The sequence below is a fragment of the Arachis hypogaea genome, chromosome 8 (genome assembly GCF_003086295.3).
Source record: "Arachis hypogaea cultivar Tifrunner chromosome 8, arahy.Tifrunner.gnm2.J5K5, whole genome shotgun sequence".
Classification (NCBI taxonomy): domain Eukaryota; kingdom Viridiplantae; phylum Streptophyta; class Magnoliopsida; order Fabales; family Fabaceae; genus Arachis; species Arachis hypogaea.
This window is the reverse complement of record NC_092043.1, coordinates 49,055,036-49,082,834: the sequence shown is the minus strand read 5'-3', so window position 1 is coordinate 49,082,834 and position 27,799 is coordinate 49,055,036. Positions and strand designations below refer to the sequence as shown.

Sequence of the window (27,799 nt, the reverse complement as noted above, 5' to 3'; positions counted from 1 at the left end):
ATTATATTAATAAAGCTAAACTAATCGACTATGCTATATAAATGGTTTTTGAAATTACCTATCCATCGGTATTTTTAAGATTAATTATGATGTTAGTTATTTTGATTTGGATGATAGTGTTGATTTTGTTTGTGTTATTAAAGATTGTAATTGGAGTTGGTAAAAGGAGTGTTTGAGAATGATCGACAGTAATAGTATTCTTTAAGGGGAATTATTTGTTATTTAGAGATGATATCTCTTAGCTTGAAATGTAGGTCAACGAGATGTTATTTGTGAGATGGATTGTGTGGAAATGTTTAATTTTGTTACTAATCACCAAGATGGTTTTGGATTTATTGATTCATTGATACTCAAAATGAGAGATATCATGCATTGAAATTGGCATGTAGTTTTCGTTTGATTATAAGATATGCAAACACGGTGACAGACACTATGACAAAAATGGCGATGAAGTTATAACTTTTTCATGTAGAGCTTCCTTCATCTTGGGAGAAGTTTAAGAATAGTCTTAAACGGGACTGTCCCTCTTTTTAAGCCGTTCCTTTATTTTGTTTGTTTTATTTTTCTTTGTTTAATTTATTTAAGTCACAAAAAAAATCGATTATATTATGTGTATATTAAAATTAGTCATTACTATATATAAAATACATGTTGAAATATAAATATACATTAAAAATAAATTAAATCTCACATATATTTATATACTAATAGATTTATGATTAATTTTATTATACGAATAACATTTTTTAAACTGAATAAGTTGCTGAATTTTTTTTGTCGGTCTATGTTTTAGTATTTAAAATTACTCCAATAACAATAACTTAAAAGTGGCTGAATCAAATTATATTAGTATATGATATTTAGATATATAATATATATACCATTATATATTATAAATAATTATATATTATGAATAATAAAGTAATAATATTATATATAATAATTAAACATAATAATTATAATAATTAAAGATAAGTTCAAGAATATCCCTTCCCATATATAGTTCATTCAAATAAAATATTTAAACTCCTTCTATTCCTCCATGGCTAATCAATCAAAAAATTATCAACATGATTGATATAATATTGATAACTGCATGAGAATGAAGTGCATCAAAGCAGAAAAAAACAATTAGGTTATATTATTATTTTGCTTTATATATTTCTCTTTAATCTTTAAATCATGGTCATTGTGTTATGCATGGCCCCATAAGAAAAGTTGAGAAGCACCAATATGCCAATGTTTCTCCATTCCTTTTTACTTTTCTTTTTTTTCTTTCTTTCTTTCTTTTTCTCCCCTTAAAACCAATTATATTGATTGCACTCTTCAAAAAAATTCACGATGCATGTGAGGCATCAATAATTTAATTTGTTAGGTAGGGTTATTTGTAGCTTGAAGACACCATATATCCAAGTTTAATTTGTTCTTCTTTATTTTATAAGGTTCAACACTTTTATCTTATGGTGCAACACGTTTCCATTTATGTAACACTACATATAAAGTGACTGCAATATAATTGCAGTCGAGCATCATCAAATTAAATAATATCTATTTTTTTATAAAAATTTTTATTCACTTAGATAAAGTATTGCGTCTAAAAGGTGAAAACTAATGTATTATTATTATTATTATTATTATTATTATTATTATTATTATTATTATTATTATTATTATTATTATTATTATTATTAGATAATATCAAGATATTTAAATATTAATTAGATAATTCTTATTGATATTTTTATTAATAATAGAATATTAAACATTTATTATTTGATTGTTTTATGATTTGTTCACTATCTATAAATAAATAGTACTTTATATTATATGAGAGAGCATCTATACTAATTATCAAATTTATTATTCATAAGTTATTATCATGAACTCTAACAATAATTATATACAAATCTAGAAAGAAATCTTTTATGCATAATGCTTTTACGTATCTCTTTATTATTATAGAAAGTACGGAAACAATACTAATTATTTTAAAATTTAAAAAATTAAAATTAGCATTTAAACTCATTCACGATACGAACGATTATTTCTAATTTCATTATAACCTTCAATACACATCTAAAATTCGTCGTCATTTTTTCCGGTCCTCACCTCGCGCCGCTGCACTTCCCGCCTACCATACCGACGTTGCCACAACTTTTCACCGACACCACCTCTACTTCCGTCAGTCAACTCGACGTGCCTCGATTTCCGGCGCTTAGTCCAACGCTGCTGCTGCTGTTTTCGCATCACTCTCCCGGCAGCCATCATTGCGGACGGCAAGTCTTCCCCGTCGCGTGTCCGTTGTGCCAGGCTCATCTCTCTCCCACACCGAAAGCCAACCTCGGAGTCGTTTTCAACCACCGTCGTCTCTCTCTTTCCATATAGTCGTACTCCTTGCTGGCTGAACTCGTTGGCCCCGGCGCTACTACGCCATGCACCCATCCGTCGTCGAGCTCTCACCACCTCGTGGCCAGACTTCTTCGTCCGTTGCTGGTTCGGCCAGAACCCCCTCCTGACGGCGTCGCTGTTTTAGGATGGTCATTTTAGTAAGTATCCATATGGTTATTTTTATTGTTATGTGGATGATTATTTTGATTGGATTGGGTTTAATTATATATAATTAAAATATGTTGGATGTTCAATTTATTAGGTATGTGGATGATTATTTTTATCCTTAAGTAGATGGTTATTTTCACTATGGGTGAGCGACGCCAATGGCGACGTGTGGCAAGCCAAACAGTTACAGTGAAGTTGGATGATTATTGATGAAGGTGAAAGTGGCAGCCGGTTGAGAGAGAAGAATAATAGGAGTGAAATTTTTTGATAAATTAGGATTTGTGATGGTTATTTTTTGGAATAATAGAGTGAATTTTTTTATTTAGATAATTTGTGGAGTATTTTTTTATTTTTCATATGTATTTGGACTAAATCTACATCCTATTGTTCACATTGTTTAGATTTTTCATTGTCTTCTTAGCGGAGATCCTATTATTAAGGTGGAGTCTATATTTGCTACGTGATTACGGTGGCTATAGGATTTTAGTAGTATTTAAAAATTATTGCTAAAAATAAAATTATAATTTTAATATTTTTGAAATATTTTTTACTTTTATTTTTAAATTAAAAATAGATTTAATTACTATGTCAGTTCTTATAATTTCACTAATTTTCAATTAGGTCTTTATAATTTTTTTTTGCTTGAGTCCCTATATCATATCAGATTTTGTAATTAAATTTTTGTCATGACAAAAATATTAGAATTAACAGAATGTTCTATTAAACAAAATGAATATACCTAATACTTGACTGAATATTCTGTATAATTTAATTAAATATTCTGTTAATTTTGACGTTTTTGTTACGATAAAAATTTAGTTACAAAATCTGATATAATATAGAAATATAATTGAAAAAAAAATATAAAGACCTAATTAAAAATTTAGTGAAACAATAGGAACCAACAGAATAATTAAACCTTAAAAATATGTTTAAATATTAAAAAAATATTAATTTAATTTTAGCATTCTTTTTAAATTTTATCAAAATTATATGAGTATCGTAACTACTATGATAAATTAATAATAACCACTTTATGCCTATTATTAGACCTACCTTGTACTGTTTGTCCACATCAGCATAACATTATATTATATGAATAAGATGGTGGTCAAGATTCAAGAACCCAAGATTGAAGTGTATGTGGCATGTAAAATTGAGAAGACACAAAATAATAAAGGAAGAAATAAAGTAGAGAGGAAGAGGATTGTCACCATTCTTTAATTTCTAATCGACCAAACGTGTCTCACGTGAAACCTTTTCCATTGTCTTAAAGAAGCCTTACATGGTGGAAAAAACCTCCTTAAATCAACCCTTTATTAAAGTGTCATTAGATAAGATTAATCCGTAAAGTTATTGTTGTGTTGTCTATATATAGGCTCTCCAACATTTAGGTTTATATATTTTTTCTCGTAATATTCTCTAATCCAACTCATTAACGATAATTTTATTATAAATTTAAATTCTATTTAAAAATTTATTATTAGGCTTTACCTATAATAGTGGAACCCGCATTGATATAGGGATTATTATCGATGGACTCACCGTCTGAATTATCGCAACGAGAAATGTAAAAAATGTTAATCATTTTACTACTTTTACATCCTTTAAATTAGATAAATTGGATTTTATTAGTATTAATAATTTTTTTTGGTGTTTGGTCATAACATTAGTTGAGTTCTGGACTTGAACTTGATGTCATACTTTCAATCTCAATATAAAACTTTTCTTTGTTTAAAAATTATTATTTGAATTGATTTTGTTAAATAAAATTTTATTATATAATATTTTTGCTATTCTTATTTTATATTGTAATTATGAATATTTACGAAATACTATTACCTTTAAAAAAAGTTTTGAACAAAATTTTCTAATTATATATATAATAAAATTAGATTGATTTATTAAAGACAATTTTTTTATAATTTTAAATAATATAAATTTAATTTATCCTGAGTGACAAAATAAAATGAGAAGCATTTTATATTTTTTTTAAAAATAATGGTACAAATATACTATACCTTTAAAATATTTTGTTACGTAAATTTAATGTGATAGTAAGAAAAAAATTTAAAAAAATGATAAAAATAATCATAAAATAATGTCTATTCCCTCTTTTACATGATTTATTACGATTTTTCTTAATTAAATGCTAATATATATTTCTATATTAAAGAAACTATTACTATTGTTTTTTTTTTTCTACATTAGTACATCAAATTTATGCACAAAGAAAAAAAATAATTTTATTAAAAAATTTTACCAAATAAAATTTTAAAAATCATAGTATTTTTTGTTACACAGGATAAATTAAATTTAAATTATTCAAATTGATAAAACAAAATTTTTAACAAATTAATATAATTTTATTAATTAATAATAATTTTTACACCTAAAATTTGTTATCACGGAAGTCTAATCCAAAAATTGCAGTAACTAGCCTAATACAAAAAATTTCATTAAATATTAGTTAAAAATATTAACTAATTTAAATTAGACACAAGCTTTTTTTTGGTAATCTGCATAGTAGAATTGGCCTAATAATAATAATAATAATAATAATAATAATAATAATAATAATAATAATAATGTGGAACTCTAGAATATAAAGAAGTCAAATCAACATTTGGCACCGACAAAAGTATCCAAGAGTATAAATCCAAAATGCATAAAATAAAATAAAATAAAATTACAAAAGAACACAGTTCCCAACACTTTATTCATGAACAACAAATCTCTCCCAAAAGAATACAAAACATTGCATCTAAAACCCATTTAATTTAATTAACATAGAAATTTATATGATAGATAAAGATTTCATTCAGGCTGTTATACATGTCAACTATGCTATATAGATGACATTTAACTTTTTATTATTAGTCCTAACTTCTTTCCTTCTTTTTTTTCCCCTAAGCTAACATTTGTTTTCTTTAATGTGAAACATAACTTTGATTCATCACCTTCATTTAAGATTTCTCCTCATCTGATTGGGAGCATGGTGGCTCAGAATTAACAAAGAAGTCATCCACTGAAAAATAAAATAAAATATCATTGTACACTTGAAATATTTATAGTATAGTAATTAAGATCACTAAAATATCAATATACCGGTATAATTGAAAACTTTCTTATATATTATGGAGGTATCATTGTATTTGACATTTACCTATATCCTGTTGGTCTGGAGATTCTAGCAAAATGTCTGAATCAGATGGCAAAAATGGTGAACCAGGATAATTTCCCAAAGCTCCTAGATCTGGAAAAGAAAAATCAACAAGATTTATAAATATAAGACATAAAAATAATATAATATTAAGAATAGCCCTTTTATTAGCATCCATATTAAAATCGAATATAAAAATATTATATAAACACTAAAAATCAGTCACCCATATATGTGCGTTTGTTTTTGTTTCACACATGTTCAAAGTGTATTTAAAATTTAAATATATATTTTATACAAGTGACTAATTTGGTCTCGGATTTTCTATGTATGCGAAACATGATTGGATTGAATATCCATCAATTAACTTGGATTCCCACGGCATGCTTATTTGCTTAATAGTAGTTTAAAACCTTAGGGATTAACTATTACATTCACACCCCTTTAATTTGTCATATTTACACTAATCTCCCTTAATGTTTATTATTGGGAAGGTTAGTGTCATATGAAAAATGCTATTTGTACACCAAAATCAGCCACTAAAATTAGCTATCAATGTATTTATGTATAGATACATGTGTGGTTTAATTTATTTTTGATGTGTATTTGTATTCTAACATGTATTTTATACTAGTGACTGACTTTGGTGGCTGGTTTTAGTGTACACATAACATAACCCGTATCATATATAGTGACAGAAAAAGGTTACCGTCATATTTTATAAAAAAAAAGGTGTCGCGAATAATATCGTCTAACCTAGCATAATTTACCCTAAAAATCATATATATATATATATATATATATATATATATATATATATATATATATATACTTTATTTAAGTTGGATTCAAGAGATCTTAATGCAATTTCATGGAAATGAATTCAGTGTTCAAATCATCAAATGACAATCTAAAATGATGAAATACCTCCCAAGTTTGGCAAATCAGCTGTTAGATCAGACAGGCTAAAGTTCCACTGAATTTGATCAAGTGATCTTGAGATTCCGGCACCACCGTCCGCCGCAAGCTGTAGCCCTACCGAAGTAGCGACATCCGATGTAAACGCTGTGTCAAGAGCCGATGTATCCGTGCCCATTCCTGATATCTCTGATGCAGTGAAGGGGAAATGGCCGGTGGATGCTACCGATGTTGGACTCACCGGCATGTCGGACACTGATGACATTGCACCATTCGGTGGAGCAACCGGCGCCATCTCGGGACCACCGTGGTCCATCACCATACTTCAACAAATACAAAACCGGACGCGGTTAGCCATTTACATCAAGCAAATTACTTCAACAAAGGAGGGTGGAAAAATACCTCCACCATGCCACCAATATAACTAGTACACAACAAGGACAAAATGGCAATAACAATTAATTTAATTACTCCAGAGATCCCTATGGTTTCACTCAACTTTCAATTAGATGCCTGTAGTTTAAACATTTGTATTTTAAGGTTCTTTTTTCCCCCCTTTTTGTACAAAAATTTTCAATCAAATCCCTTAGTTTAAAACATTTTTCAACCGAGTCCCTCTAGTTCCAAAATTTTGTAATCAAGCCCCTATATTGTACAATTTTTTTTTTTTTTACAAAGAACTGTGATTATCATCCAACATAGGGACTTGATCACAAAACCTTTAAGCTTAAGGGGTGGTCCAGTTGAGAAATGTTTGTCTAGTATAGAGACTTGATTACAAATACTTAAGCTATAAGGACTTGATTGAAAAGTTTCACACAGTATAGTAAATTGTTACAAGCATATATACCATAAGCACCTCATTGAAAAATGAGTATAACTATAAGGACCTCAAAAGTAATTTAACATAACAATTCTAGCATAACCATTTTTGCAAACTTGTAAGAAACATAAGATAAAAACACTACTATAGAGTACAATGCTGAAATCAGTTGTTACTTCTCAACCGGAAAATACCATTTAAGGGTGTGTTTGGTTTGCGTTTTCATTTTCTGTTTTACAGAAAACACTAAAAATGATCACGCGAACCAAACACACCCTTAAGCATTTCAGAATACAAAACACAAAATCTAGCTATGAAAAGAATTATCTGAAATCGGAAAAGAGTCTCACTCATTTCCGGAATTCATCCGCATGGGATGAAAATTGCTCGGCGCAGGGACTCCGTTAACCACATGGCAGCTCGATATACCCATAGAGTCCATATGAGGTTGACCCGCAGCTGCCATCGGAGGCTGTTGTAGCACTGGATATCCCATAGGTAGGTTGTTAACTGCACTGCAAATAAATTGAGTTAAAAGCATAATGGGAAAAGAGAGAAGCAAATAAGTGAATAAGTACACTTATGCAACGACATTATTCGATTCGCAATATCAGTCACTTGAATTATTTGCACACTAAATATTACTTGAAATGTGAGCATATGAATGTGTATCAAGCCAAGATAGTTTCTCTAAAATGACAGATAATGTGAATCGGGAGGAATATTCGACAAATGAGACAGTATATGCAGAACAGGAAAGGAAACAACAAACCTCAACACTCAAGAAAGAAAGCATCTGTTTGATTTACCATTTGACAATTGAAAAAAGTACTTTTATGTTTTGATAGAAGATATTACTTCCTATAAAAATTCTTAAATTAAACAAAGCCAACACGGAATCAATTACCAATAATCGCCAGCAAAATAGATAATACACAGAAAATTTTCAGTAACATGGTCACTAGAATACAAATGTTAATACAAGAATTCGGATTATTGGCCAAATCTTAACTCTGAAGACTCCTAACTAAAACTCTCAAAATCTTGAGTAAAAAAAGAATGCAGATGTTATTTGAATCAACATACACCAATGAGAGGGCAAGAATTTACCAGGCATTGGATGGATTCCATTCTGTATTGGAGCCAATGGAACCTTTGCTGCCATGGGACCCTTCATCAGATGATACTGATGCTCAAGCAAATGATTAAACAGGAGTATTTGCTTTTTCAATTTAAGCCTGATGTAGTACGCCCTGAAGAAATCGGCATTCTCTTCCTCTAACTTCTGCCAAACTGAATCAAGAAAAAGCATTGTTTAGAATAACAGCTTTTATTTGCAATATATATCACAGTGTTGATTCTTGATAAAACAGAAGTCACTCATTAATTTGGATACAAAAGCTTCTTAGAACAACTTATACAATAGACTATAAATCTATAATTATCACTACCAAAATGCTAAATAAAAAGGCATTACAGAGAACTCAAGATACCTACCGAGAGTTGTAAATCCAGGATCTATCTTAGCACGAGTCAGTAGTGTTTTGACCACTTCATCTTTGTTCATATATAATTGTAGGCACCTTTCTATTAAATTTTGGACCTACAAAAGTTGTTTGAATATTTAATCAAGAAAGAAAAGAAACATATTAGATTAGCTTCTATAAGTTATCACTGCAAAAAAGTCAAAACACTAGAAAACAATTTGTAATGCTCACAAGCTCGATATCCTGCCGCGAAACTTTCTTGTTATCATTGCTCGAGGCGGATGCCGAACCTGAGTCGGCAACGGGAGCATCACTTGTGTGATTGTTTGGTGGTTCACTCTTCGGCTCATGAGATGCTTGAGTTGGTGACTGCAATTCCTCTGTACTCTGCGAATCCATAGCATGAATATACGATGAATCTAGAAGATCACGACGAGAGTGGAAAACATGGCAATATTACATAGTCTAGAATACAACGAGCTCTAAGATTATTATTATTATTATTAGCCTTTTAGACAACAAAAAACATTGTTTAGCAAAGCACTACCGGAAACCGGAAATGTTGAATTACTGTGAGATCATAAGTGCCTTGTGTGAAAATGGTGAATTTTTCTTCTCACTAAGATGAAAACACATCATGATCAATTTTGTTGGAAAATGGAAAATAATTGCAGCTATGGCAAACTAATTAAATACCAAATATAAAATGGGGAAAAACAAAACCTGCAAATTCTTCATTTCAGCTGTAAAAAGGCTGACCACATGTCTTTCGGGAATTCGACTAATTGCAAACTGCCTTTGAATTCAATATGGCATCCCAACAAGTCTACAAAACCCTCAATTCAGCATAGTTTATATCTGAAAAACAAGAACAACATTGTTAGGATTGTAAAGTATACTCAACTAATAAAAAAAGTCAAATCCTTCTTAATACTACCCTTAAACAAGTATATGAAATCTTATCATCCAAATCAAAAAGATCCTTATATGGTAAATGAAATGTGGTTTCTCCCAATGTTAATGGTTGCAACAAAGACATAAGCAGGTCATTGTAGTAAGTATGAGATGCAATAAAAAATATGTTTCCATAATCTTTTGTTTGAGTCAACTTAGCTTAGAATTTCTTTTGAAAGAATAATCTGATGTTCTACCATGACATCTAAATTTCTTCATCTTGAAAAATAAAATCTGAATTTTACCAACCACATCAGCAGGGTGAAAATATGCAATAACTAAAAAATAATGTAAGAACCACCAAAAATAAAAGAATAAAATAAATAAACCAAGAAAATTGGAATAAAGCCAGATCTCTATTGTTACTAAATTATTCTGTGCTGAACACAAAATTCAGACTTGATTGATGAAGCAAAACAACTTCTTCATAAAGGAACACACTTTCACAAGCAGCTACTACAAAATTCCAGATTCTAGAACCACCAATGCCACAAACCAAAATCTAGATGCCCTTGAAGCCAGAACTTTATTGATGAAGCAAACAACCCTTCCAAAAGGAACAAACTTTATAATCTACCAAACAAAGGTTCTAGAAGTTCCCAATGCTTCAACCCAAAATCTACATGCCCATGAACCAAAACAAAACAAAATAAATAAATAAATGAACAAGAAATGAAGATCTATCAAGCATATTGTCACATACCCAGTTCCGGAATCTCCAAAAAGAGTGCAACTTTGGAATCAGAATGGTGTATATCTAGCTAAATTCAGAAAACCCCAACACTTAGCTGAATCCAAAAAGGGTTTTTGAAAGATAAAAATAGAAACTTGAGGTAAGAGAAATGAAAAATCAATCGAAATTAGGGCAGAAAAGCTTGAGATAAAGGCTAAGGTAAGTGGTGAAAGGGTTGAATAGTGAGGCTGAAGAAGAAGATGAAGGAGGAGAAAAAATTGTCCATGGAAGCTGAAGAGTGAAGTAATAATAAGAACATTGAAGAGAGGTTTAAGGGACAAAGATATTTTTGAAAAGGGTTGAAAACATATTTTACTTTTTTACTTTGTGGAAAAATTAGAGATAGTGAAGGATCCATCTCCAACTAAAAAGGGTAAAAGTAATCTAATTTAATTCCCAAACTAAATGGAGTCAATGATGCTAAATTTTAATTGGCTTCTCACAAGATTTGATGGAAAATTTAGCTGAGTAATAATATTATTATTTTTAATATTTTTAAAATAATTATCTTACATATATACTAAAAAATCAGCCACTAAATTAATTATTTATATAAAATATAAATTAAAAATAAATTAAATAACACATATATTAATATAAATATTTAATGATTAAAACTTTTGTACATAATATTTTTTTTAAAAAAAGTCAAATGTATATACAAAATATATTTAATTTGTATTTAAATAGTTAAAATGAAAAGTAAGAAATCATTTTAAAAAGATATGTGATTATTCAATTTGTTTTTTGTACAATGGATTATTCAATTTAATTATATTAAGGGATGCTAACATTATCTCTCACCTTATTTATAAAGTGTCTTATCAATATCTTAAAGAGTTCAACTAATAGATCTTTTTTAAGAAAGTATTTTAATGCAATTGAATTTAAGTTTAATAGTTAGTCTTTTATATAGTTCTTTGAATTTAAATTTCTCTCTAAGATTCTTTCTTTTTTTTCAATTCCTTTTAGAAATAATTTTTTGCTTTATTACCTTTACTTTAAAAATATTATCTTAAATTGATGAAAAATTATTCAAATTTGTCCAACAAATTTATTCCAAAAAAACATACTTTTTAAATATTTAAAATTATCGAAATACATATTATTTTATATTTTTACTTTTTTTGTAATTAATTCTAATACAACTAAGTATAACCTATTCCAAAGATAGATAAATTAATGTTGATAAGTATAACCTACTCCAGAGATAGATAAGTTATTGTTGATATTTTTTAATCATTTTTTTATCAAAAGAGTTCTATTTTAAAATTAATTAAACTATCTCTTTTTTTTATTTTGATAATGTTCTCTTATTTTATGGCATTCCATTAGTCAAAAATAGAAAATAATTTGCCGTGAAAAAAAAGAAAAAGAAATAAGTTAAGAATTTTATTTGCACAGAAAAAAAATAAGAAAAGGCAAAGTCTAAAAGGAAATAGATATTTGGACAGAGAGCCAGAGTCAGAAGGCGCATGTCACGCAACCCCAAGTCATCATTTATTAACTTATGTCTTATTTATTTATTTATTCCGAACTTTATGCAATTATGCCTTTGAAAAAAAATATAATAAAGGGTTTTGTAACTTGCTATTAGAAACGGATAAGTACTTTTTTTGCACTGAGATTTGGAATTAAAATCTAAATGTTTTTTAATTTTTTGTTTAAAATTATCTTCAATGTTTGGTATTAAAATTATTTTGTTAATAAATTTATTTTTTATAAAATTTTTAAATTAAAAAATATTTTTTTATTATCTTTTTTTATTCTCTTTTATTCGATTTTTTTATCCTCTATTTTTTGTTATTTTTTGTTGGTTTAGACTATTTTTTTAAGATTTTATTAGGTAGATAGTAGTTTTTGTAAATAATATGAACAATAAATTATAAAATTAACCTAATAAAATAAAAATATATTACACCTCTAAATTACTCACTTAAATCTTAATATTAAAATAACTATTCACACACCTAATAAATTAAACTTCTATTATATTTATTGGTCATATTATTTGTTATTTTTATTGTCTACATATATGTTTCTAATTTTTTTATTATCTTTGACCAATCTCTGTCATACGATTTTCTTGAAGATGAGAAAGAATAAATGTGGTGACTAATTTAAGGTTATGGTTTGAATTTAAGTAAACTAGGTTCAGATTTTTTATTTTTTGAGATTACGGTTCAATAATTTCATATTAGAGTTCAATTATTTCTAAAGTAAGGTTTTTTCGATTTTTTTGTTGAATTTAAAAAAAAAGTTATTTGTTGTTATTGTTATTAAATTTGAAGAATTTGAACTTTGAAGTATGAGATTATTAGTAGTAATGAAAGGTGATCTTAGAAAGAGAGAAAATAGTATGATAGTGATGCAACAATTTTAAAAGATAATAGAGATATTTTTATCTTAAAGATATTATATTTAAAAAAATAATTTTAATATTAAATATAACATTAAAAATTATTTTAAATAAAAAAAATTAAGGATGATTTAATTTTTTATCTTAAATTTTAAAAATCAGATTCGTTATCTCTGTTAAGAATAAATAGAAGTTGTAAAACTTTTTTAAGAAAAAAATATTTTTAAACTTTAATGATAATAAATATATAATAAAGTAAGCACCGAATTTAGTTTATATTTATTCACACGAAAGATAATGCATAGTTTAACAGAGAAAAAGAAAGGAAAAAAAAAAAGACAATGTGGTCTTCATCTTTGATGGCCATAAAAAATGGACATTTCTATTAACTTATCTGTTGAATATTGTGAAAAATGATTTAGTGGTAATTTTATCGTATTTTGCTTAAATTTAAAAATCCTAAACAAAAGCTGCACACATGAGAATCAATAATTATCTTAAATTCTTTTTTTTTGTCATTATAATTTTTATCTTTATTATATTTATTAATAGATAATTTAGATATAAATATAATACTCCAAGAATATTCTCATGTATATTTTTATTAAGATAAAAATATATACATTTTAATTTGTTAGGATCGCAAATTATACTTTTTAACATAAAAAATATTTGATATAGTTTTATATAAAAAATTATATATATATGTTCATGAATAATAAAAAAACAGATTAAATTTTCTACAATATTATCATGCTTTTTTGAAATAAACTTCCATTTGCACTTGTAATGCACCAATTGACAAAGACTAGGGTTTTATTATCAATGTTAAGGTTTGCATTGCCATCCTTGTAAAGCTATATTCATACACAACAGTTTCATTTTTCCATTTCAAATAAGATACACCTAAGTTTTACTAGGCTAGCAGAATTCACAATGTTCCAATATTAATTTTGGGAAAATTTATATGATGGTCTAGAAACTTGAAGTAATTTTGGAGCTCCCATTTTTTTTTTTTATTGTTGACCTTTTATGGTCCCTATGCACTCTGAATTTTTTTTTCATATGCGAAAGTACCTTAACTTTAAACAATATATATTAAGAATTTTATTACTGTTAATACAAAAATCAATATTTTACGTTTGCCTAATATTCATATTTTAGTCTAGAAATAAAGTCAAATTCAATAAAAGTAAAAGATTTATCCAAAAAAGATGGCCAAGTTTATTTAATTTTTTTAAAGAGGTCAAACACGATAAAAGAAACCAATTTATACTTATCTAAACGAGTAATTATTCTTTTGAATTTCTCTTACTATTCTATCCTCGTTAAAAGGTTGATCATAATGAACTCCCAAAATAAAGAAAATGATTATCCATCAATAAAGGTAGAACTATTTTAACAAAGGTAATTAGTTATTAACGAACTCAGCTCTACTATAAATACACTCAAGTATACTCACGTTTTATTCTACTAAAATTCTGCTTAAAGTCTTTACTAATTTAAGTATCGGAGTTTCTTGTAGGTACCACTTCAACTTTATCACGAAGAACTTAAACGGCGACACGTCGGCACTAAACAAGTTGGACACTGCCTTATAAGAGTTCTAGACCTTAAATTCAAATCTACATCAACGTTTCAAGTGACTCTCAAAATATCTAACATCTCTCCTTAAAAGATTTCGGTAATTAAATCAATTTATAATTTTTGGTGACTAAAGATATAGAAAAAAAAATTTTAATTATGTCTCATTTTGTGAGATATAATTCTGATTTGGACAGATACAATTCTATAATGAGCCTAAATGTTTATCGACCCAGTTTAGTAACTAAATAGTAACAATCATCATCATCGTTTAAGCAAATCATAGTACTATTTAAGAAAACATGCGTATAATTATTGTTAAATTTGCGAACAAGAAGTAGTTCTTAAGACATTAATAAAGGAATTTTTATATTGTAATAAAATAAATAATTATTTAATTCAACATCTAATATAACATGAAGCTAGCTAGTGCTATATTATGGAAATTGTTAGATTACCCTCCTAGTTATTTAACAAATAGCTAAAACTAGCTAGGGTTTTAATTAAGATATGAAATTTTCCCATCCAATAGACTAGTATATATTTTGGTTCACATCAACTCCTTTTTATGAGCTTGATGAGTTAACAATTGTTGGCTTCATTGAGAATTAGACTATATTAAATATTAAATAATGTAGAGCCACTATAAATGCCTAATCTTAAAGAGAATACATATATTAGTAGTAGTGTTATATGAGAATCACATTAAACCCTAAACTACAAAATTATGCTTCCACTCAATACCTTTATATATTTTGGGATGGAATATTTCCATAAGTATAATTATAGTCTTTCTATATAAAGATGATCCAAGATATGAAAAAGAAACTCCTCAAAACTAGGGTTTAAGGATAGAGATATCTCTAGCTAATATAGTTTACATAATGAACTAAAATAATTTCCCTTATATTATAGCAAGTCTTTCATAATAAGCATTGCTTAACATAGGTTGATCAAGGAAAAATAGTGATCAGAAGTCTTTAGTTCAAAATTCCCTTCTCATACCAAAGTTACAATCAAATCCTTAAGCATAAAGCACTCATATATTTATGATGCAAGTGTCACATTGATAGTATGCCCTAATTGTAGAATCTAAAGAAAATGACAAAAATTCCTTAATGCAATCCCAAGTTGTTAATTGTTGTTTTTGTAGTGACACTAACTCTGCCAAAATCATTTTCACACTTATTTGTTCCATTTCTTCCCACTTCCAAATTATTTGTCCCCAATTGCATCCGCGTGGTCCATTAGATCCGGATCTACCTTCACAATCAACCCCCAAAGCCCAAAACTCATATATATATTTGTTTGTTTTAAGAAAATGGTTTTGTTTTTTTTTTTTTCTAAGCAAAATATTGAAAAAATAAAACAAATAATAAACCAAAATAGTTCCTTTTGAATTAAATCTTTTTGAATTTGTAACCAGTTAAAATATTTTGTATTATGTGATAAAATACTAAAAACAAATAAAACTGATTACAATTATAATAAATATATATTTTATATTATTACTATAATTTAAATCAATCAATTAACTAATTATATATTACTAAGTTATATATATAATTATAATGATTATTGATAGATATTTTAGTCAAATAAACTAAATATACGTTATTTTAATCTTAAAAAAGTAAATTGTATATTATAAATAGAAAAAAAAACATTTTGAGCATCTAACCGAAAAAGAAATGTCATTTTTTTCAAGAAATAATAATATTAATATGTATATAAGTACATGTAACTTAATTGTATCACCAGAAAATGTATCAGCGTCGTCCTTTAAAATAATATTTTGATGTGAATCCAATATTTATAAAAACATAATCTAATCTGATCTAAATCTAATAAAATAATTGAATACTTAAATTGAATAATAAACGAGTCAAAAAGAAAAGTTAAAATATGTGTAAAGGTACCGAAAGGCTTAACAATGAGAGAGTGACACGTAAGAGAGAATTTTGTTTCTTTGTAGAAACCAAAAATCATTGAAAGAGAAAGCTTTGCTCCATGCTTGGAAGTTACTTCTGGCTCACAACTTCACACGTGTCATTCATATAGAGGAGGAGCGTGGTGAAACGCATGGCCGTCAATCATATTGGAAAATTTCGAATCATCTATGTAAATATAATAATTTCTAACAAAAAGGTAAAATATATATTTTTTTTAAATTAGTTAAAAATTTTAAAAAAAATTTTAAATTTTATTTTATTTTATTTTTATCGTATAACTTTTTAATTTGCATCAAATTTATTTGTAATAGTTAATTTTTCAAAAATATTTATGACTAGTTTAACAATAATTTTTATAACAAAAATCTTTAATACAAGTAAATAGTAAATCAGACGGCATAATTATCATGTATTATTATTAAATTAGTTATAAAATTTTTAAAAATTTAATTATTAGTGGTATATTTGATAAAAATCGAATATTTTTTGGATAAAATTAAAATAAAATAAAACTTAACAATATTCTTAAAATTTTTGACAAATTTAAAAAATAAAAAATATGTTTTACCTATTTTAAATATATTAGATTTGTAATAGACTTATATACAGAAATATTTGATCAACACAAATATCAAATTATTTTTAACAAATAAATTTTATTAATTTATATATACAAAATTTAATTAATATGAATACAAATTGTATTAATTTATATATGTAAATTTTAATAAATATAAGTGTAAATTATATATTTTTTATATGTAAATTTTGTAACTATAAATACAAACTTTAGTTATTAAGTATTAACTCAAAGTGATAATATTTACTTGTTAGTATTAAGTATAGGAAAAAGTATATTAGGATAACTATTCGTAATGAATTGAATATCATCTATTATTAATTGTGCATGAATAAATTGAATTAAAAAAAATAATCATTAAATTAAAAGTAATAAATATAATTATCTGTATACTTATATTGAATTGAACATCTAACATATTCATTGTTCACATTGTTTAGTATTCTTAGTGTTTACCTATATTTTTCTTTACATTAAATATCAAATCAATTTTTATGATATATATATATATATATATATATATATATATATATATATATATATATATATATATATATATAATCTCATAAATACTTATGTAGTATTGTGTGGAATTTAAAATAAAATAAAATAAAATTAAATATTAAAAATGTTCTAATAATAACTATATAACAATAAATTTGTATGTAATCCAGAATAAAAAATTATGTTTAATACAGTGGTATAAAACTTTAAATGACATGTTTAATATATTAAATACCAATCACACCTATAAAATATAGGTTAAAATATGAAATGTATTAAAAATATATAAATATATAATAAATAATTTAATAATAATTTTTATAGTAAAGATCTATAATAACATATTGATTTACCTTTTATATTATTGTAAATAGGGTTGGAAGTGAGTCAAGCTAGCTCATGAGTTAGCTTGAACTCGACTCGTTAATAATTCGATAAGTTAAACTCGTGAGCTGGTGAGCCGAACTTGAGCTTAAAATTAAATTCATAAATTAAATGAGTTGAGCTTGAGCTTGGATAAGCTCAGCTCATTAGTTTGTGAGCTAACTCGATTATATACGTAATAATAAAAATATATATTAAATGCATATATGTGTATTAATAATTTAATATAAATATATATGCATATAAAATAGTAATATACAATTTTATACATATATATATATTAATGTTTTTAATTATTTAAAATTTTATAGTCATTTTTTATATATAATTTTAATATAGGACATAAATAAAAAATTTATAATTAATAAATATAAAATATATAAAATTTATCTTTTTTAATATTTTTTAATATATATAAGTTATAATTTATTGATATAAAATTATAGATTATGTTCAATTATTTGAGCGCTTGTGAGTTTGAGTCAACTCGTGAGTTTTTGTTGAGCCGAGTTTGAGTTTGCAAAATAAATTCGATTATTAATCAATCAAGCTGTGAACCAAGCTTAATTTTCGTGAGAGTTTAGTTTAACTCAATTCGACTCACTTGCAGCCCTAATTGACTAATTGTAAGTTTCATTTCCATATTTTCTTATGTTGGCATATAATGTAACAATTGTTTAATAACAAAATAAATAAAAATAATAATTGCATAAAGAAAATAAAGGGGAACGAGTTTCAAAATTCCCGCTAAGATTGCAATCTCCTCGTTTATTTGGCGCATTTTGTCTTCAAGTGCCAACCCATCTCTCTCAAATGACTCACCATATATGCTCATTATGAAAATGTTTTCTTTTTTTCTTTCTAAAAATATCATGAATGGTATATAAAATTTTTGCTGTTGTTGTATTAAAAAACTAATGAATATAGGTTGTTATTTCACTTGTATGATATTATATGATAATATATCATTTAGGGGTGGCAATGGGTAGGGTAGGGTAGGGTTTGAACCCAACCCTAACCTTACCCGCGGGTTGAGTTTTTGACTAACACTCAACTCTACCCTACCCGCAGGTTGAGAAATATCCAACCCTAACCCTACTCGCGTTCAATTCGTGGGTATCCGACTCTACCCGCGGGTTGACAAAAAAAACATTATAATGACACAAATATCTTATAAATAAAACAAATATCCTTAGTTCAATGGTTAGGAACTTTTTGCACATGCTTAAGATTCTTGGTTCAATTCCCATATGTAACATTTTTAAACATGTAACATTTTTAAACATATATAACACATATTATGGGATGGCGGGTAGGGTTGAGACTCAACCCGCACCCAACCCGCTCCGTGCTCAACCCTACTCGCAGGCCAACCCGCTCCGTGCTCAACCCTACCCGCAGCGGATTGGGTTGGCAACCCTACCCAATCGGGTTGGGTCAGATTGAGTATCCACGGATAGGATCCATGCTGTCAGGCCTGATATCATTAGACGTTTGTATGTTAAATATTTATTATATACTGACAATAGATTAACCCTAAACCCTAATTTTGATAAACAAAACTAAGTAAAGGAAGTAGTAAAAAACTATACGAACAAAATGAAGTTTGTGATTCTTGGTAGATTTAGATTCTGAATCCATGTAATGAACGCTTGAACCCTTTTACTCTCCACCTTGAATCGAACTCAAAGTCAAGATGATAATTAAGATATTAATATTTATTATATTAAATAAAATAGTTTGTCAAATATATTAAATTATTTATTAATATATCTTTATATAAAAATAATAAAAAACTATTAAATAATTAAATTAATACTCATATTGGTATTTGAGGTTATTACACTTGTCCTTTAGTCTGATTTTTAAAATTTTGATTTACTCATTTGATCTTTTAATTTAATATTCGTTCACGTTAGATCCTAATTTTATTTTCGTCATAGAATCGTCAACTATATATTAATATGGACCTGTGACTGTCACGCTAAATTTTCTAACAAATATTTGATATGGCAATTAAAGTTTTTTTTTTACCTTAAATTTTTTCTTATAAATCTTTAAACCCTAATTCTAATTTCAATTAAGTGTTTTAAAGACTTCTTAGAGAATAAATTGAAGTAAAATATTATAATTGTCACATCAAATAATTTTTAGGTAGCGTTTGTTTTGAGATATTTGTCTTTAAAATTTCAGTATTCAATACTTCTAAAAAGTGGAGACACATGGAACTAAAATTTTTAGAAATAGAGATTGAAACTTTAATAATATTTTATACCTAAAATACATTCATTTCAATTTTATCATTTGTACAAATTAAATTATAATTTCATTATTATTTCAATTTCTATCTCCCACTTTATACCAAACAAAATATTAAAATTTTTTTCAATCTTTGTCTCCTCGTCTTTGTCTCTTAATCTCAGTCTTTTCATCAAATGTGACATGCATCAGTCTATTTCAATATACACTCGTTAACAAATTTGTGACAAAAATAATACTAAAACTAACGTGAGTTATAAATACAAAATTTAAATAATCAAATTAAATAAATTGAAATTTTAAGATCAAATTGAGATACAAATGTACCTTTATAAACTAATCTAAGTATTATCTCTAAATAATTTTTCATAATTAATTAAACTTTTTAAATAATACGCATAAAAATTGAAATATATGTGGTAGAGAAGTATGATTGAAGCAATAGATTACATAGGTAGAAAACTTTTTGGCATTTGAAAAAGTTGCAACACGTTATGCATTTATTATTTGTGCTCATGCTTTGTAGGCCATGCATTATGCCTCTTTTTTTTATATGTATAGACAAACAAATGAATAATACATTGTGTTTAACAATTTTTTCTGTTGATATGTTTTGTCAATGTCATGTTTGTTTGAAATTGTGAATGAGATAATAATTATAAATGTACTTTCAATACATTCACATGTTAAGCTTGACAAAATTCTGTTCACTACTTTTCCTTTGATATCACTATCACTATCATACATCTTCATATTCTTATATATTATGCATGAAAGGATGAATCTTCATGTTATTCATTAGCAAAACTATGGGCACATTACTTTTTTAGTTATAAAATATTTGTTATCATATTTTGGTACATCAAAAGTTCTGTGTATTTATATATTAATTATGTCTAAATATATTAAATTCTTAGTATGCCTAAATTTTAAGATAACAAAAAATTTTAGAATACAAATAATAAATATTAGATAAGTTTAAAAAAAAATTAATTAATCTTTGAGAAATTTTAAATACTCTTTGGTGTATATATTTTTTCTTTTTTCACATTGATATTAATCACACAATAAATGATAAAAGTAAAGAAAAAAATTAATTTTTATACATAGTCAGTATAAAAAAATTTACACAGATAATCAAATTATTATATTAGTGAAAAAATTCAAATTTAATACTTAAATTTCTTAACGCATAAATTTAATTAGATAATTATATATAATTTTTTAGGACATTAAAACTAAACTTAACAGATAATAAAATATTATATATCATTAATTTTATGATAAAAAATTAATGTATAGTATCTAAATTTTTTTCTTCCATCAAATTTGAAGAATATTAATGAATAATTTAAATATTTATAAAAATATTATATATTTTCTATCATAAAAAATATAATTTATAATCTTAATAAATTAAAATGTATAATTTTTTATTCTAATAAAAAAATATATAAGAGTACTCTTAAAATATCATATTTATACTTAAATTATAAAAATATTATTAATATAATATTTTTATGTATATTTAAATTATCTATTAATAAAGAACTTCTTTGTGAATTGAATTAATCAAATCTTCGTAATAAAATCAATATTCTAACTTCAAAAAACTAGGGGCGCCAGCAAAAAGTAAATTAAAGTAGTATCAAGCTCTCATCATTCACCTACCGATTTTGAGCCACTCAAATTAATTAGCAAAGAATTAAAACAATAATTTCGTGGATTATTTTAGCTTAATTAGATAGATAATCTTTGGGAATATGGACATATGTAATTAATGGCGTCATTGTAAGTTGTAACATTGTCTGGGAATGAAAACAAAAATTAAATCACACATGTAGTTTGAATTTTATGGATTTTAGCTGCTATATAGATAAGTATAAGGTTTGCTAGCTCAGCTACAACAATTCAAATGTAGATATTTTCTTGTAAGGTCTAATTAGACATATATATTCGATGTTTAATTTACTCAAACTTTGAATTATTTCATCTTAGTTCAACACATAAATATATGTATAATTTTTTCAGCATCTATGTTACTCAAATATTTCAATTTTTCTGGTTTAATTTGCATATAATTTTACATCTTCTTCTTATTAATCTCCACGTCAGATTAAGATTAATACGTGTAACTAACTTACTTTAATGCCAAAATATATTTTTTTTTTATATTTTCAATAGTTAACAATTAGTTTAATTATTCTATTAATATCTATAATTTTACTAAATTTTTAATTAAATTTTTATAATTTTTTTGAATTCGATATCGATATCAGATTTTATAATTAAATTTTTACCGTGATAAAAATATTGAAATTAACATAATATTCTATTAAATTATATAGAATATTCAATTAAGTATTAGGCATATTTATTTTATTTAACGAAATATTCTGTTAATTTCAGTATTTTTATCAAGAAACTTAATTACAAAATTTAATATGATATAGGAACTCAATTGAAAAAAATATAGATACCTAATTAAAAATTTAATAAAATTATAAAAATCAATAGAACAATTAAACCTTAAAAATTCAATTTCAGAATAAATAAAGCAAATGATATGATACTATTTTTTAAAAAATAAAAATAAAGGTTCTATAAACATAAATGAACTTAAAAGGCAACGGAGTTTTAGATTATATAGGTAAATTATTATTTTAGTTTTTAATATTTGAGTTAAATTTTAATTTTATTCTTTATATTTAAAATATTATATTTTTATTTTAAGTATTTTATTTCGTCTTATTTTAACTTTTCAGTTAAAATTATTATTTTTAAATGTTAAAGATTAAAACATTATATTCACCTTAGAATATATTAATTAATAACAAATTAGTCAAATTACATCTAACTTTTATCTAAGAAAAAATTAACTCTACTATTACAGTCTAAAATAATGTACCTCTAATATATTAATAACAACATCTAACTCTTACTTAAGGAAAAAAAAAGTCTACTAATTAATATTAGTGTTTCTCTTATTATTTTCTTGAGTAGACCATAAAAATTATTCCTAAATTAATAAGTTGCTAATAGATTATTCTCCAAAAATATTTTTAATTAATTTATTAAGGACCAAAATACCTCGAGATACTTTAAAGTGCGATAAAAATAAAAAAAAATATATTTTAAGTGATAAATAACTTTTATATTTAATAAATTATTTGTACAATTGATCCAAAATTTTATAGAAATATTTAAATACCTATTTAAAAAGTACACAAAAAATATCAAATTTCAATATCTACTATTCGTTTTTATTTTTTTAAAGTATCATTGGTCGTCATTGACAAAAAATCCAAAAAAAAAATTACTAGTGTAAAGCACTTTTTGAAAAATATATATATTCAATGTTGAATATTTTGTTGCGTTTTAATATATTTTGAAAATATTTTTGTCATTAATAAATTTAAAAAATATTTTTGTTAATAAATTAATAATTGAGAGGCACTTTTTGTTTTTATTCTTATTTTCTCTCTCCATATAATCTATTTTTCTTATCTACGCTTTGGGGTTTAACACTTAAAACAAGTTAAAATATTTGGCTGATTTTTTTATGTGTGGTTGAAGACTTTCAATTTGCTACGATCTTCGAGTCGAATAAGAGGTGATACTTGTAAAAAATTCAATAATCATATCAGTCAAGTTTTAAAAAGAAGATAAAGATTAGGATGGAGTTAAATACCATACATTGACTATTGTATGATTAAAATACACATTTTATGATGAAATTAATAATAAAATATTTTTTATATTTTAATTAATATTTTATATTATATAATGTTATTTTTATTTTAAAATGATTTATTTAATATAAATATTATATAATATTTACTAAATTTAATCTTTAAAAACAATAATTATTAATTTGTTATATAAAATTCTCAAAATTGTATATAACTAATAATATATAGAATTAACTTGGTTTAATCAATCCAATAATTTATTCAAGTTAGTTTAGTAGTAAATTAGAATTTTAAAATAAACACACTAAAATATGAAAATTAAATCAAATTCAAATCTAATTAGTTCCGATCAATTCATATCCACTCCAAAAAACATATATGTGAATGGCCTAAATATTGATGGAGTCTAATATTATATTAGATAACACTCTCAAAATATATTATTATATCATAATAACATCCTCAAATATTATGATGAGAACTCTAATAAAAAGAAAAACCCTGGTCTATACATAACCGTAGCCCACAGAAAGGGCCAAAGTCTCAAAATTTTAAGAAGAAAGGACACTTTTTTAAGTTATTACCGTATTTATGTATTAAATATATTTTGGATATAATTTTTATTTGATATTCGTTTGTTATATGTGTTTTTTTTATCTCATACGTATTTTAATAAAAAATATAAAATAATTTTTAAATATTTTTAAATATATTTAAATATTATCACGTATTAGTTCTATTTAATTTTATTATTGAACATATATATTATTATTTATTAACTCAAAAAATTATTTTAAATATTTTATATAATTAAAATATATTAAAAATAATTAAAATATATAATTTATATTTATATATATATCGTATTTTTTTATAAAATATTAAAATTTATATGTTTATATATTCTGTATCGGATCATATTCTGTATTTATATCAGTATTTATGTTTCATAGCGAAAGATGAATGAGTTAGTCCTATTCAAAGTATATATATGAAAAAGAAGAAGAAAAAATATATTGTGGTTTATTTATGTGATGATATGAAAGAAGACGGTGGTAATGTATAGACACCGGCAACACATTTTTGTCCCAAAAAGCCAAACGAAAATTCGACAGATCATCATTCATGATAGATAGCACAAAGAAACCTTTTTTGGTGCACATGGCTGAGACAACATACCAACCACAAATATCATTATTAATTAAACTAAACACGCGGCTCAAATTAATTAATGCCTCAATGGCCATAATCTAAATTCTAATTATTATTATGTTTAATTTTTGTGCACGGTGATGACTGATGAGTGAAGAACCCTTTTATTTGATATTTAGTAAATATATCATAGGAAATAAATATAAAAATGATGAAAAAATATTCTGTTATATGACTAATAAATATTATTATTTTTTTATCAGCACTTAGTTATTAATAATTTGTATTTATAGCCGTTTTATACATAAAAATATATAGTTTTCATTTATATTTCTTAAAATTTTGCACACATTAATTAATACAATTTGTATTCATATTTTTTAGAATTTGTATACATAAATTAATAAAATTTATTTGTTAAAAATAATTTAGTATTTTTACTGGCTAAATAATGACAAAAAATACTAAAAATTATTGATTCCAAAATTTTTTTTCATATATATATATATATATATATGCAATTTTTTTACGAAAAAAACTTTGTATCATATATTAGAACAAAATTCAAAAGTGAAAATAATAAATATAAGAATAGGCATATATTTTATTTTGAGGCATTTATCAAACACAATTTATATTAATTTAATTAAATAATATAACGTAAATAAAAATAATTAATTTTTTAATCCACTATTCAAGAAAACACATTTTGATATATATGAAATACCTATTTTCTTTTAAAAAAAAAGAAAAAGAAAGTGAATAAATAAATTTAAAGTAGTGTTATTGATAAATGCTAAAAGTTGAATTTGAATTGACATGAATGATAAAACACACTAGTGTGATGAGTGATGACAATGCTGAGTATACCCCATTTGAATTTTGAGTTTTTTGAGGGGAACCAAACTTTGGTTAAACTTATTAGGGACATTATTGGGAGGACCACAATATATCAACTTCTATCACTTTTCTTCATTGTGTCCTCACTCATGTGTAAGGTGAAACATTTCTGTAGCCACTTAATTATTATAATAATTATTAACCCATTAGATACACAGCATATATATACATATAGAGAGAGGACAAGTTAAATTGGGCTTGTTTGGGTCCATTTCAAGTTTTCAATTACATGTGTTAGCAATCCAATCCACCAAGAACGATGAATTTCATAGGTTTTCGCATTGTTTCATCCAATAATTTATACATGCGTGTAGACATTCCTAGGGTTCAATTTTTTCTATCAATAGAAGAAGAGAGTTTTTTTTTTTTTTTACGGTATCTTTTAATTTGACAGGTTAATGATTAATCTGCTGCGAATTAGAGATTCATTTAAGAATTTGTCATTGATCAATAAGTTGCTGTAAGCATAAGATGGAATTCAAATTCTCGATATTTATTTAAGCAGACTAATAAAATAATAATTATTAAAACAATTCAAGTTGGTTAATAAAAACAAGAGTATAAGATTCACAAGTACATAAAAAAAATGAATTCATGCTTAATCTATCCACCAATAAAAAACATTTGTATTCTGATCGATTATTATTAAATCGGTGTGTATGTGGATCAAATTATAGTATACTATAATGATAATAATATAGAATTTAATTTTGATACACTATCAATATAAAATAATTTTATACATACATTTAATTACGTAATATCACATCAATAAAAATAACTATTTTTTATATTGATTACATAAATAATCATTCAAAAAAAACAAACGTAATTACACGACTGTATAAAATATTTTACACAATTAATACATCAAAATTAAACTCAACAATATATACTATTAAACATATACTATCTATCATAATATCAACAAAATTATTCAACAAAGGAGAGTTGTAATATATACATAATCATATTTTTTTACCTTTTCCTTGCTAATTAAGTTTTAAACCAATCAATTAACCACATCATAGGATCAACTACTAACCATGGCATGGGTATTAAAAGATGGAAGTGCAACATTGTCGTAAGGTTAATCTCCTTTACTCCTTATGTTAATTCTTCTACTCTGTGGGTCAAGCTGTAAACAAAAATTTTCGAAACAAAAAAGGATAAGTTGGGTGACTTGATCAATTAAAAACTTCTCTAATTAATTTTGGTGTAACAATAGATGTAATAATTAGTGACAAAAGTCGTAAGTGTTTACTACCACGGTATAGGTAATTAAGGAGAGAAGAATGTTTTTACAACAAAAAAAAAATGTTTAGTGATAAATTTTTAGTGATGATAATATAATAATCATTATATATTATATTTAACTTATATTTTTGTGATAATTATATATTTTTGTTATTATTATATGTTATAATGACAACTATATATTCTTTGAGGCCATTAAAAATTTTTTTACCAATAATTATATAATTGACATCAAAACTTTTTAGCAATAAAGTATAAGACAACTAATGTTTAATTGCCGATAAATATATTAGTTAGGGCCATTAAATTGGGCTAAACCTATCGGGTCCGTCCATTTACTCGTTTAAACGGGTAGAAATTAAGCCTGTTTACATTTCAAATTAAATGGGTTTGAGCCCAATTAAGTTGAAAAAATGACGGGTTAAAGTGGCTAAACAAATGGTCTATTTATTTTTTTTTATAATTAAAAAAATTTAGTGCTTTTGGCTAATATTTTTCTCGATATGACCCGTTAATAAAAAATTGTTTATTTAATGATTTTT

General features: G+C 25.2%; 1 protein-coding gene across 2 annotated transcripts; it reads right to left on the bottom strand.

Annotated features, from left to right (window-relative positions):
* Window positions 1-5,136: 5,136 nt before the first annotated feature.
* Window positions 5,137-11,025, bottom strand: LOC112708050 (uncharacterized). Of its 2 annotated transcripts, XM_072201585.1 has the most exons (10): window positions 10,605-10,913; window positions 10,398-10,520; window positions 9,671-9,805; window positions 9,179-9,334; window positions 8,958-9,063; window positions 8,571-8,753; window positions 7,811-7,970; window positions 6,647-6,960; window positions 5,723-5,812; window positions 5,137-5,584 (listed from the first exon to the last, which is right to left on the bottom strand). In XM_072201585.1, the coding sequence occupies exons 3-10, from the start codon at window positions 9,683-9,685 to the stop codon at window positions 5,523-5,525; spliced, it is 1,086 nt and encodes a 361-aa protein (XP_072057686.1). In that variant the 5' UTR covers window positions 9,686-9,805; window positions 10,398-10,520; window positions 10,605-10,913; the 3' UTR covers window positions 5,137-5,522. The 2 variants fall into 2 exon arrangements, with proteins under 2 accessions (XP_072057686.1, XP_025615951.1); XM_025760166.3 differs by lacking the exon at window positions 10,398-10,520 and having other exon boundaries at window positions 10,605-11,025.
* Between the last annotated feature and the right edge of the window lie 16,774 nt (window positions 11,026-27,799).